At 47.0% G+C, this 13,301-nt stretch overlaps 1 protein-coding gene across 1 annotated transcript in view; it reads left to right on the top strand.

Moving 5' to 3' along the window:
• The window catches only part of LOC308676165 (myosin-6), a gene marked incomplete at its 5' end in the record, with an annotated part of 60,374 nt that overhangs the window by 7,683 nt on the left and 39,390 nt on the right, over positions 1-13,301 (top strand). The window contains 8 exons of the mRNA XM_081341914.1: positions 584-676; positions 2,188-2,251; positions 3,208-3,306; positions 4,043-4,146; positions 4,275-4,413; positions 5,238-5,356; positions 11,365-11,514; positions 12,207-12,377. Coding sequence (XP_081198040.1) covers positions 584-676; positions 2,188-2,251; positions 3,208-3,306; positions 4,043-4,146; positions 4,275-4,413; positions 5,238-5,356; positions 11,365-11,514; positions 12,207-12,377 — 939 coding nt within the window. The remainder of the gene's footprint in view (positions 1-583; positions 677-2,187; positions 2,252-3,207; positions 3,307-4,042; positions 4,147-4,274; positions 4,414-5,237; positions 5,357-11,364; positions 11,515-12,206; positions 12,378-13,301) is intronic.

Raw genomic sequence — 13,301 nt, 5'->3', positions numbered from 1 at the left:
CAAGATGTTCCTAGCATTTTCTGGAGAACATCAACCTGGAGAAGCTGGAGAACATCAAACTGGGGAAGCTTCTTTCTTAGCATGTTCCTGACAAGATGTTCCTGGCGTTTTCTGGAGAACATCAACCTGGAGAAGCTGGAGAGCATCAAACTGGGAAGCTTCTTTCATAACATGCTCCTGACAAGATGTTCCTGGCATTTTCTGGAGAACATCAACCCGGAGAAGCTGGAGAACATCAAACTGGGGAAGCTTCTTTCTTAGCATGCTCCTGACAAGATGTTCCTAGCATTTTCTGGAGAACATCAACCTGGAGAAGCTGGAGAACATCAACCTGGGAAAGCTTCTTTCATAGCAGCTTTAAACAGGGTGGACTTCAATTCCCAGAATTCCCCAGCCAGGAAAGGGGAATTCTGGGAGTTGAAGTCCACCCAGCTTCAAGTTGTCAAGGTTGAGGAACACTGTTGTACTGCCTCATTCATGAATAGGGGAACCGTTTCTACGGAAACATGGGATGAAAACGCAAATTATCTTTCTCCTCATCTGGATTTTTTTTTCCTTTTTTGTCTGTTTGGTTCCTCTTTAGGGGACCTTGGAAGATCAAATCATCCAGGCCAATCCTGCCTTAGAAGCCTTCGGCAACGCCAAAACTTTGAGGAACGACAATTCTTCCCGTTTTGTGAGTGTTCCGAGTCTAAAGTTGGACTTAAATAAGAAAAGATCTCCAGAGGTTCCTCCAGATCAGGGGTAGGCAACCTGGGCTCTTTTATGACTTGTGGACTTCAACTCCCAGAATTCCTCAGCCAGCATGACTCAGCTTGGTAACCTCTCCCTTTTCCCCTCCAGCGTGGCTGGCTCAGGAATTCTGGGAGTTGAAGTCCACGAGTCATAAAAGAGCCAAGGTTGCCTGCCCCTGGGCTAGATTAATCATGGTGGGAGGGCATTAAGGAGGAAAATATCTCATTTCTCTTCCTACTCCACAAGGTTAGGTAGACCTTGAAGAAGCTGCCATCTTACAGAAGCCATCAGTCAGTTCCATAGTACATGCGGTTCTCGACTTACGGCAGTTCATTTAGTGACGTTCCAAGCTACAACAGCGCTAAAAAAAGGGACTGACAACCATTTTTCACACGGACAAGGGATGCGGCATCCTGGTGGTTACACGATCAAAATTCAGACACTTGGCGACCGACTCATATTTATGACAGTTGCAGCGTTCCAGGGTCACGTGATCCCCTTATGCGACCAAAGTCAAGGGGGAAGCCGGACTCACTTCCCTAAACTTGACAACTGCAGTGATTCACTTAACAACGCTCTCACCTAGCCACAGAAATGTTGGGTCCGATTTTGGTCATAGGTTGAGGATGACCTTTAGAATTAGCCCTCGACTTACGACCGCACTTCGGATCACCGTTCCCATTGCTAAGCGAAGTGATTTTTAAGGGAGTCACAACTGCTTTTACGACCTGTTTGCCACAGTTTTATTTTTATTTTTTTATTTTAATTCCATTTATATCCCGCCCTTCTCCGAAGACTCAGGGCGGCTTACAAGCTTAGCAGTAGCCTTCATTCTATGTATATGCCTGCTTATTAGGGCTTTCACACCCCCTCCCAAGCGGCATTATTACAAAGTCAGCTTAATTGCCCCCAACAATCTGGGTCCTCATTTTACCTACCTCGGAAGGATGGAAGGCTGAGTCAACCTTGAGCCTGGTGGGACTCGAACCTGCACTAATTGCAGGCAGCTGGTGTTACTTAAGGAGGCATTAGCCCACTGCTCCACCAAGGCTCTTGGTGTTGAATCCTTGCAGTTGTTAAAGTTGAATCCTTGCGGTTGTTAAATTAGTGACACGGTTGTTAAGTGAACCCAGCAAATCACTGCGGTTGTTAAGTGAATTGCATGGTCGTTATATGAATCCGGCTTCTCCCTTTGGCTTTGCTTGTCGGGAGATTGCAAATGGGGATCAGGTGACCCCGGAATTCAGCAACTGTCATAAATATGAGTCAGTTGCAAGCATCCCAATTTTGATCATGTGACCGCGAGGGAGGCTGCAACGGTTGTAAGTGCGAGGACTAGACCTAAGTCACTTTTTTCAGTGTCATAACTTTGAACGGTCACTAAACAAATGGTTATAAGTTGAGGACTGGAAGATCTGATTCAAACCTATTTATACTCGTATTTCTACCTAGGGTAAATTCATCCGAATTCATTTCGGAGCAACAGGCAAGTTGGCATCCGCTGATATTGAGACATGTAAGTCACCCTGGTTAATAAAACTTTTATTTTATTTTATTTTATTTTAAGAAGAGACTGGACAGCCATTTGTCTGAAATGGTAGGGTTTCCTGCCTGAGCAGGGGGTTGGACTAGATGACCTCCAAGGTCCCTTCCAACTTCCTCTTCTTCTTCTTCTTCTTCTTCTTCTTCTTCTTCTTCTTCTTCTTCTTCTTCTTCTTCTTCTTCTTCTTCTTCTTCTTCTTCTTCTTCTTCTATTATTATTATTATTATTATTATTATTATTATTATTATTATTATTATTATTATTATTATTATGTCCATCTTCGTTCCCTGGCCCACGTCCAGCCTAAGGGCCTCCTAACCAGTAAGGTCCTGAGCCCTAGAGATGGAAAGGCCTGGAAAAAAAACTGGAAAAATTGGGGAAATTTTTTTTGTTGTTTTTTTCCAAAACCATTTGGGAGGGAAAATGGGGGGGGAAACTATTTTCCCCCCAATTTTTTCAGTTTTTTCCCCCCAGGCTTTCCCATCTCTAATCCTGACCCACCAATACTGGCTGAGAATTTTAGCAGTTCCAGCTGAGGAAAATGGTTTATATAGAAAATGGAAAGACTCAGAAGTGGAAAGACAGCAGATAAGATGGATGAATGAGGTCAAAGCGGTGACTGAAAGGGCTATAAATTATTCCCAGCCACGATCAAGTTGAGTTTCAAACATGAATCACCTTGAACTCAATAAGACCTAATTGATTGCGCCTCTGTCTGTATTTCCACCCAACCTTTAGCTTCCCTTTCAAAAAATTTTATCTATCCATCGGGCGCTTCTTGACAGACACTTTTTTTCAATCAAGCACTTCTTCGTATCTCATTTCAAATTCGTTCATCTTTTTGTCTCTTCGTTTTTTTTTTCTTTTCTTCTTCTCATTTTTACCTAGCCTCTGTTATATTTTTCTTTCTCTCTCTCTCTCGTTTTTAGATCTCTTAGAGAAGTCCCGGGTGATATTTCAGCTCAAATCTGAGAGAAATTACCACATCTTCTATCAAATCCTGTCCAATAAGAAGCCGGAACTTCTGGGCAAGTTTATCTATCTATCTATCTATCTATCTATCTATCTATCTATCTATCTATCTATCTATCTATCTATCTATCCATATCCATCTCTCTCTCTCTCTCTCTCTCTCTCTCTCTCTCTCTCTCTCTCTCTCAATTTGTCTGTAATTTACAACTTTTCATTTAGTGACGGTTCAAAGTTACAACAACACTGAAAAAGGTGACTTATGATCATTTTTCACGGTTACGACCTTTACCGCATCCCCATAATCAGGTGATCTAAACTCAGATGTTTGGTAACTGGCTCGTATTTATGACTGTTGCTGTGCTCCAATGCCATGCAATCCCCTTTTGTGACCTCCTTTCAAGCAAAGTCAGTGGGGAAGCCAGTGGGAAGTCAAATATGGTCCTTGCTTAGCCATGTGACTAACTTAACAGCCGCAGTGATTCACTTAGCAACTGCGGCAAGAAAGATCGTAAGATTTCCCTTAACAAATGTCTCATTTAATGACAGAAATCTGGGGCTCCATCGTGGCCGTAAATCCAGGACCACCTGTTTTATGAATAAACCAGTGGTAGGATTCAGCCGGTTCGTACCACTTTGGCAGAACCGGTAGCTAATTTTTTTGTTCCCCAGGCCCAGAACGGACGTCCGGAAGTGGCATCCACACAGAGAATAGGTTGTTCACATATTTGAATCCCACCACTGGAATAAGCTCATTTCATAATTTTACCTTTTCCTCCCATCCTCTCCTACCAGATCTCCTCCTGGTCACGAATAACCCTTACGACTATCATTACGTCTCCCAAGGAGAAGTAACTGTGGCCTCCATCGATGACTCCGAAGAGCTAATGGCCACCGACGTAAGTTGACTTTGGGTTGAGGTTCACCAACCTTTCAGGAATGGGTAGCAAGCTGGACAACCTACGTCCTCCTCTTCACTTTTCATGGACATTGATTCTTCCTGCTCCCTCACCTCTTTCCCACTCAGAGTGCCTTTGACGTCCTGGGCTTCACACCTGAGGAAAAAGTGGGTGTCTACAAGTTGACGGGCGCCATCATGCACTATGGGAACATGAAGTACAAGCAGAAGCAACGGGAAGAACAGGCTGAGCCTGATGGGACAGAGGGTGAGTGTTGGAATTGATATGTTGGAATGCATTTCCATGCAACAACCATAGTGATATTCAGCTAGTAGATGGCAGTGTTCACAAGTTTGGATCTATATACTCTATAGTGGAATTGTCCTCCAATGGGATTTTCCCATGTATTTTACCAGGAAACATAGATAGGGCAGCCTAGAAAAGTAAGTGCCCTCCTAACCATACCCAAGCACTCCAAATTTGTTGGCGATGTCCATTTTGCTCTTCGAGTTCATGGTGACCTAACCCTAAGTGGAATTCTCCTCCAATGGGATTTTCCCATGTATTTTACCAGGAAACATAGAGAGGGCAGCCTAGAAAAGTCAGTGCCCTCCTAACCATACCCAAGCACTCCGACTGTGTTGGCGATGTCCATTTTGCTCTCCGGCTTCATGGTGACATAACCCTAGCCCTATGCTCTTTTTTTCTAAGAAGAGTTTCCTGTTACAGTTAAACAGTGAAAGCAGTAAAGCACATGGTGACAGTGCTCTTTGTTTGCTATGTGTTGCTACCTAGAAAAACAGAATTTCTAACAGTGAGAAAGCAATGGACCTTAGGATAAAGGAAAAAGGGCTGGAGCAGTTGTAGATGGTACGAAAAGGTCTTCCTCAAAAGCCTTCTCCAGTTGTGTTGCTCCACTGGATGCAGGGACACATTTTGGGAGGAAGAAAGATAGAGGAGGTCTTCTCGGAGTGTCATAAGAAGCAGAAGACTTGTAATGGAAGGAAGAGGACATCAGAAAAGGATATATTTCACCTTTCTTGTTTTATGTTCCCATGAAATTTGCCGGAACCGTTTCTTTTATTCTCCAGAGGCAGATAAATCTGCCTACTTGATGGGTCTCAACTCAGCCGACTTGGTCAAAGGGCTGTGCCACCCCCGGGTGAAGGTTGGCAACGAATATGTCACCAAAGGGCAAAATGTCCAACAGGTAAGGATGCTTCCTCTTCCTAGGCTGGGTCGGAGTTGTCCAACAGGGAAGTCTTTGGGTTTGGCTGAACTTTCCCTGGAGCTACACAACTGAGAAAACAGCATCTGTTGAACTACTGCCTTCCAATTCTTAAAGGGCCCGTTTCCTCAGTGCAAAGGAGGGCGAATTCAGTGCAGGCAGTCCTCGATATACGACCACAATTGAGCCCAACGTTTCTGCGGTTAAGCGAGACATTCGTCAAGCGGGTTTACGACCTTTCTTTCCACTGTTGTGCTAAGTGAATCAATGCAGTTGTTAAGTTAGTAATGCAATTGTTAAGTCCGTCTGGCTTCCCCCCATTGGCTTTGCTTGTCTGAAGGTCGCAAAAGGGGATCACATGACTCTGGGACAGGGAGGAACCGTCATAAACATGAGTCAGTGGCCAAGCGTCCGAATTTTGAAACACGTGACCACGGGGGATGCTGCAAAAGTCGTAACTATGAAAAACGTTCATAAGTCACATTTTTCAGTGCTGTTGTAACTTTGAACGGTCACTAAACAAGCTTATTCGTAAGTCGAGGAGAACACTGCTATCATGTCACCCCCTAGTCCTTCTTTTCATTAAACTAGGCCAAGGGTTAAACTAGGCCTTGGCTCTTTTATGACTCGTGGACTGTAAATCCCAGAACTCCTGAGCCAGCATGGGGGAACTATGGCCCCTTCATGACTTGTGGACTTCAACTCCCAGAATTCCTGAGCCAACATGGGGGAACTATGGCCCCTTCATGATTTGTGGACTTCAACTCCCAGAATTCCTGAGCCAACATGGGGGAACTATGGCCCCTTCATGACTTGTGGACTTCAACTTCCAGAATTCCTGAGCCAGCATGAGGGAAACTTTGGCCCCTTCATGACTTGTGGACTTAAACTCCCAGAATTCCTGAGCTAACATGGGGGAACTATGGCCCCTTCATGATTTGTGGACTTCAACTCCCAGAATTCCTGAGCCAACATGGGGGAACTATGGCCCCTTCATGACTTGTGGACTTCAACTTCCAGAATTCCTGAGCCAGCATGGGGGAACTATGGCCCCTTCATGACTTGTGGACTTCAACTTCCAGAATTCCTGAGCCAGCATGGGGGAACTATGGCCCCTTCATGACTTGTGGACTTCAACTTCCAGAATTCCTGAGCCAACATGGGGGAACTATGGCCCCTTCATGACTTGTGGACTTCAACTCCCAGAATTCCTGAGCCAACATGGGGGAACTTTGGCCCCTTCATGATTTGTGGACTTCAACTTCCAGAATTCCTGAGCCAGCATGGGGGAACTATGGCCCCTTCATGACTTGTGGACTTCAACTTCCAGAATTCCTGAGCCAGCATGGGGGAACTATGGCCCCTTCATGACTTGTGGACTTCAACTTCCAGAATTCCTGAGCCAACATGGGGGAACTATGGCCCCTTCATGATTTGTGGACTTCAACTCCCAGAATTCCTGAGCCAACATGGGGGAACTATGGCCCCTTCATGACTTGTGGACTTCAACTCCCAGAATTCCTGAGCCAACATGGGGGAACTATGGCCCCTTCATGATTTGTGGACTTCAACTTCCAGAATTCCTGAGCCAACATGGGGGAACTATGGCCCCTTCATGACTTGTGGACTTCAACTCCCAGAATTCCTGAGCCAACATGGGGGAACTATGGCCCCTTCATGACTTGTGGACTTCAACTCCCAGAATTCCTGAGCCAACATGGGGGAACTATGGCCCCTTCATGACTTGTGGACTTCAACTTCCAGAATTCCTGAGCCAGCATGGGGGAACTATGGCCCCTTCATGACTTGTGGACTTCAACTTCCAGAATTCCTGAGCCAGCATGGGGGAACTATGGCCCCTTCATGACTTGTGGACTTCAACTTCCAGAATTCCTGAGCCAGCATGGGGGAACTATGGCCCCTTCATGACTTGTGGACTTCAACTTCCAGAATTCCTGAGCCAACATGGGGGAACTATGGCCCCTTCATGACTTGTGGACTTCAACTTCCAGAATTCCTGAGCCAGCATGGGGGAACTATGGCCCCTTCATGACTTGTGGACTTCAACTTCCAGAATTCCTGAGCCAGCATGGGGGAACTATGGCCCCTTCATGACTTGTGGACTTCAACTCCCAGAATTCCTGAGCCAGCCACGCTGAGGGGAAAGGGAGAGATTTCCAAGCTGAGCTATGCTGGCTCAGGAATTCTGGGAGTTGAAGTCCGCGAGTCATAAAAGAGCCAAGGTGGCCTACCCCCTGCACTAGACATACCCAATTCGAGCAGGCCTGAAACTATGGATTTGGGGGGAGCCGGGCTCAGCAAACACCTGTCCCACCCACGGCCTTCAACTATGTCCCTGACAGCTGGATCCCAAAACACAAAGGAAGCCACAAATACACAACAGCTTGCAAATCCTGGCTGACAGCTTGATCTCCTTCTAAGGCATGGCATCATCGGCTAGAAACTGAGAAACGGGTCTCTTGGCGAGATATTTCTTCTTTTGAACACTGGAAACTGGAGAAAAATGGCTATAAATAACATCCGAGCTATTATAGATAGTCCTCAACTTACAACAGTTCTTTTAGTGATCGTTCAAAGTTACAACGGCACTAAAAAAAGTGACTTACAACTGTTTTTCACACTTACGACTGTTGCATCACACACACACACACACACGATGGTCACGTGATCGAAATTCAGACACTTGGCAACTGGCTCCTATTTACGACGGTCGCAGCGTCCCACGGGTGTCACGTGATCCTCTTTTGCGACCTTCTGACACGCAAAGTGAGGCCACTTAACAACCGCGTTACTAACTTAACAACTGCGGAGGTTCACTTAACAGCTGTGGCGAGAAAAATCGTAAAAATGAGACAAAGCTCTCTTAACAACTGTCTCATTTAGCAACAGAAAATTTGGGCTCAATTGTGGTCATACGTTGAGGACTACCTGTATTTTGAAGCACTCTTTGATTAAGCAAAAATACCAGTGGCTACAGCAGCATCTTTGGTGCAGGGTTTTAAAAGAAGGGTTAGCCTCGAATTCGTGATTCCTTGGATCGCAGGTGATCCCAGCTGAGATTTATGTCTTTTTATTTATTTATAAAAAAAGGGACGCGGTGGCTCAGTGGGTTAGGACGCTGAGTTTGTCAATCAGAAGGTCGGCAGTTTGGCTGGTCGAATCCCGAGTGCCGCGTAGCAGAGTGAGCGCCTGTTACTCGTCCCAGCTTCTGCCAACCTAGCAGTTCGAAAGCACGTAACAATGCGAGTAGAAAAATAGGGACCACTCCGGTGGGAAGGTAACAGCGTTCCGTGCGCCTTTGGCGTCTAGTCATGCCAGCCACATGACCACGGAGACGTCCTCGGACAAGTGCTGGCTCTTCGGCTTTGAAACGGAGATGAGCACCGGCCCCTAGAGTCGGAAACGACTAGCACGCATGCGCGGGGGAACCTTTACCTTTACCTTTATTTATTTATATCCCGTCTAAAAATCTTGATAGATTTGATTGCTCTTCTGTTGGGTTTAGATCAGGGGTCTTCAAACATGGCCCTTTTATGACTTGTGGACTTCAACTCCCAGAATTCCTCAGCCAGCGTGCCTGGCTGGGGAATTCTGGGAATTGAAGTCCCCAAGTCATAAAAGGGCCAAGTTTGAAAACCCCTGCTTGTGGACTTCAACTCCCAGAATTCCTCAGCCAGGCACGCTGGCTGAGGAATTCTGGGAATTGAAGTCCACAAGTCATAAAAGGGCCAAGTTTGAAGACCCCTGGTTTAGATCAAGGTATCAATCAACTGAGGTATGCTTGCAGGATTAAGGGAAGTTTGCTATTCTCAAATCCTGATTATTGGCTTTAAGGAGGCGACTGTCCGGCTGTTGTGGAGCTAAACCAACATTGGTTTGATCCAGTCTGGCTTTTGTGTGCTTTCAGAAGATAAAGAAGGAAGAGAAATGCCAAAAGAATTTTTAAACCGAGGCCACTTGAGGACTTGAAAGGGCTTAAGGGAGATGGAGGTTGCCTTTATCGGGTCCCACGATGCTCCTGGTAGACCAGAGTCCCGTGGCATTGTGGGAAATTAAAAGTTGGGAGGGGTCCTTGGTGCTCATTGAGCCTGGTTGTTGTTTGCAGATGTTTCATTATCCACTGGAACCTAATTAGCACAGATGATGTTACCTGGTTGGGTCATGAAACATCTGCAAGAAAACAAGCAATCTCAGAGAGCACCAAGGACCCCACAATCGTAATCCTCCTCCTCCTCCTCCTCCTCCTCCTCCTCCTCCTCCTCCTCCTCCTCCTCCTCCCACACTCCCTTCTAGCACTGATGATGTTCCCTAGTTGGGTCATGAAACATCTGCAAGAAAGCAACCAAGCACAGAGAGCAGCACGGTGCCCTCATTTTAACCCTGAGGCATGAAAGTTCTCCTTTATCGGAGGGGTGTTGGTATGAAACAATGACTGCAGCCAGTTCCGTCACCACAATACAAAAAAGATGTTGAGACACTGGAAAAAGCGCAGAGAAGAGCAACAGGAATGATTAGGGGGCTGGAGGCTAAAAAATATAAAGCAGGGCTTTTCAACCAGTGGTACGGGTACCGTATTTTCCGGCGTATAAGATGACTTTTTAACCCATGAAAATCATCTCAAAAGTTGGGGGGTCGTCTTATACGCCCAGTCGTCTTATACGCCGGAAAATACGGTACCACCTGTGGTACGTTGGCACCTGTCAGGGGGTATGCAACCATCCTAGAAAAGTGGTAGCGGGGGAGGGGAAGGAGCTGAACCAGTGGCAGCACTGCACAAGCCTGAGCGAGAGACGGCTGGAGCTGCAGGGCTGTCAGGGCTCAGCGGAAGCACCAGGATCAGCGCCAGGCTCCGGCTGGATCTTGGCGCTGATCCCGGCGCTTCTGAGCCCAGAAGAAGCGCCGATCAGCTGGAATGTTGCAGCATCTCCAGGGTCTTGTGACTTACATTCAGATGCTTGGCAACTGATTCATATTTGTGACGGTCACAGTGTCCCAGGGTCATGTGAAGTGACCAAAACCTGCTGCAACCACCCAGCAGACGGTGGGGGGGGGAGGAATAAAAACCAAACACCCCCCCACCCCATCCCCGCTGCCAATCCTCAACAGAAATGCTCACAACCATGAAAACCTCGGACAGGAGGAAGAGCGCCGCCAGGCGGGCGGGCAGGTGTCTTGCTCGGCTGTGGCTTGGGGGGGGGGCTTTTTTCAGGGCCGTTGTAACTTCGAACAGTCACTAAGCGAACTGTTGTAAGTCGAGGACTACCTGTACTTCATCACTTTTTTCCTTTTTTTTTTTTTTTTGGTTGTCATCAAGTTTTTGACCCCTTGCTAGTCGACTGGTGGTCCTCGGATGTTGCCATATCCTAAAAGTGGTACAATGGGTGAAAAGGTTGAAAAGCCCTGATATAAAGAACGGTTGCTGCAATTGGGGATGTCTAATTCAGTGAAAAGAAGGACCAGGGGGGGACATGATAACAGTGTTCCAATATTTGAGGGGCTCCTACAAAGATGAGGGAGTCATACTAATTTCCAAAGCACCAAAAGGCAAGACGAGAAACAATGGATGGAGACTGACCAAGGAGAGAAGCAACATAGAAGTAAGGAATCATTTCCTGATGGTGAGAGCAATCAACAGCTTGTCTTCAGAAGTTGTCCATGCTCCATCGCTGGAGGCTTTCAAAAGGAGACTGGAGAACCATTTGTCTGAAATGGTATAGGACAGGGGTCTTCAAACTTGGCCCTTTGATGACTTGTGGACTTCAACTCCCAGAATTCCTCAGCCAGGCACGCCTGGCTGAGGAATTCTGGGAATTGAAGTCCACAAGTCGTCGAAGGGCCAGGTTTGAAGACCCCTGGTGTAGGATCTCCTGCCTGAGAAGGGGGTTGGACTAGAAGACCTCCAAGGTCCCTTCCAACGCTATCATTCTATGTTTCACAGTGCAAATCCCTGACCCCTCCTGTCCACCCAGGTGTATTATTCCATCGGGGCCCTGGCCAAGTCCGTGTACGAGAAGATGTTCAGCTGGATGGTGGTCAGGATCAATAACTCTTTGGAGACCAAGCAGCCTCGGCAGTATTTCATCGGCGTCTTGGACATTGCAGGGTTTGAGATCTTTGATGTAAGTCCGTCACAACAGGGTCTACAGGGAGCAGGGGGAGACCCGTGTAACCTACATTGGTGGGTTGACTTTGGGTGGTCCGTCCTTCCTTCCTTCCTTCCTTCCTTCCTTCCTTCCTTCCTTCCTTCCTCCCTCCCTCCCTCCCTTCCACTCACTCACTCACTCTCACCCACCCATGCATCCTTCCATCTTTCCTTCCTTCCTTCCTTGCTTCCTTCCTTCTTTCCTTCCTTCCTTCCTTCCTCCCTTCCTCCTTCCCTTCCACTCACTCACTCTCTCACCCACCCATGCATCCTTCCATCTTTCCTTCCTTCCTCCCTTCCTTTGTTCCTTCCTTCCTTCCTCCCTCTTCCTTCCACTCACTCACACATCCATCATCCATCTTTCCTTCCTTCCTCCCTCCCTCCTTCCCTCTTTTCCTTCCACTCATTCACTTACCCATCCTTCCTTCCTTCCTTCCTTCTTTCTTTCCTTCCTTCCTCCCTCCCTTCCACCCACCCATCTATCCATCTTTCCATTATTCATCCCTCCCTCCCTCCCTCCATCTACCCACCCTTCCTCCCTCCCTCCCTAATTTCCTGGAGCCTTGACCTAACTGTAGTGGTCCCTGCTGAAAAAAAGAAAAAAAAAGTCTGATCTTCTGGAGATGCTCACCTGCACGAAGGTCCATAACTTCCTTTCCCCTCCCCCAGTTCAACAGCTTTGAGCAGCTCTGCATCAACTTCACCAACGAGAAGCTCCAGCAGTTCTTCAACCACCACATGTTTGTGCTGGAACAAGAGGAGTACAAGAAGGAGGGCATTGAATGGGTCTTCATTGACTTCGGCATGGACCTCCAGGCCTGCATTGACCTCATTGAGAAGGTAAGTTGGGGAACCGGGGAAACCTCGTGTCGTTTCTTCCTCAAAGCGTATCTCAGAGGAACTTCCCTGAACAACAGGTGGGTTATTAGGAGCCGAACAACCCCTTGGTCATTGGAGAGCAGAAGAAAGAGGATTCAGATTCCAGGAAGATCTGATTCTTCTGGTTGAACAGAATCAGAGAGTTGGAAGGGACCTTGGAGGTCTTCTAGTCCAATCCCCAATCAGTCCAATCGGTTCTTAAGAGGAGGAAGAGGAGGAGGAGGAGGAGGAGGAGGAGGAGGAATAACAGAGCTGGAAGGGAATTGGAGGTCATCTAGTCCAACCCCCTGCTCAGGCAGGAGACCCTATACCAGTGGTAGGCAACCTCGGCTCTTTTATGACTCATGGACTTCAACTCCCAGAATTCCTGAGTCAGCTATGCTGACTCAGGAATTCTGGGAGTTGAAGTCCATGAGTCATAAAAGAGCCGAAGTTGCCTAGCCCTGACGTATACCATTTCAGACAAAATGGCTGTCCAATCTCTTCTTCAAAACCTCCAGTGTTGGAGCATTCACAGCTTCTGGTTAGACTGTGAATATAAGAAGTGGATGATAATGCCTGGGTAAGGCCACCCTTGGAATACGGCATCCAGTTTTGGTCACCACAATGTAAACAAGATGTTGAGACGCGAGAAAGAGGGCAGAGAAGAGGAACAGAGAAGGATGGAACTAATCAAGGATGAGATGCAACCTAGAACTAAGGAGAGATTTCCTGACAGTGAGAACAATTCATCAGTATAGGCAGGAAACCCTAGACCATTTCAGACAAAATGGCTGTCCAGTCTCTTCTTCAAAACTTCCAGTGTTGGAGCCTTCACAACTTCTGGAGGCAGGTTGTTCCACTGGTTAATTGTTCTAACTGTCAGGAAGTTTCTCCTTAGTTCTA

The sequence above is a fragment of the Vipera berus genome (assembly GCF_964194415.1).
Source record: "Vipera berus genome assembly, chromosome: W".
Classification (NCBI taxonomy): Eukaryota; Metazoa; Chordata; class Lepidosauria; order Squamata; family Viperidae; genus Vipera; species Vipera berus.
The sequence above is the reverse complement of the archived record's forward strand: the minus strand, read 5'-3'. Positions and strand labels throughout refer to the sequence as shown.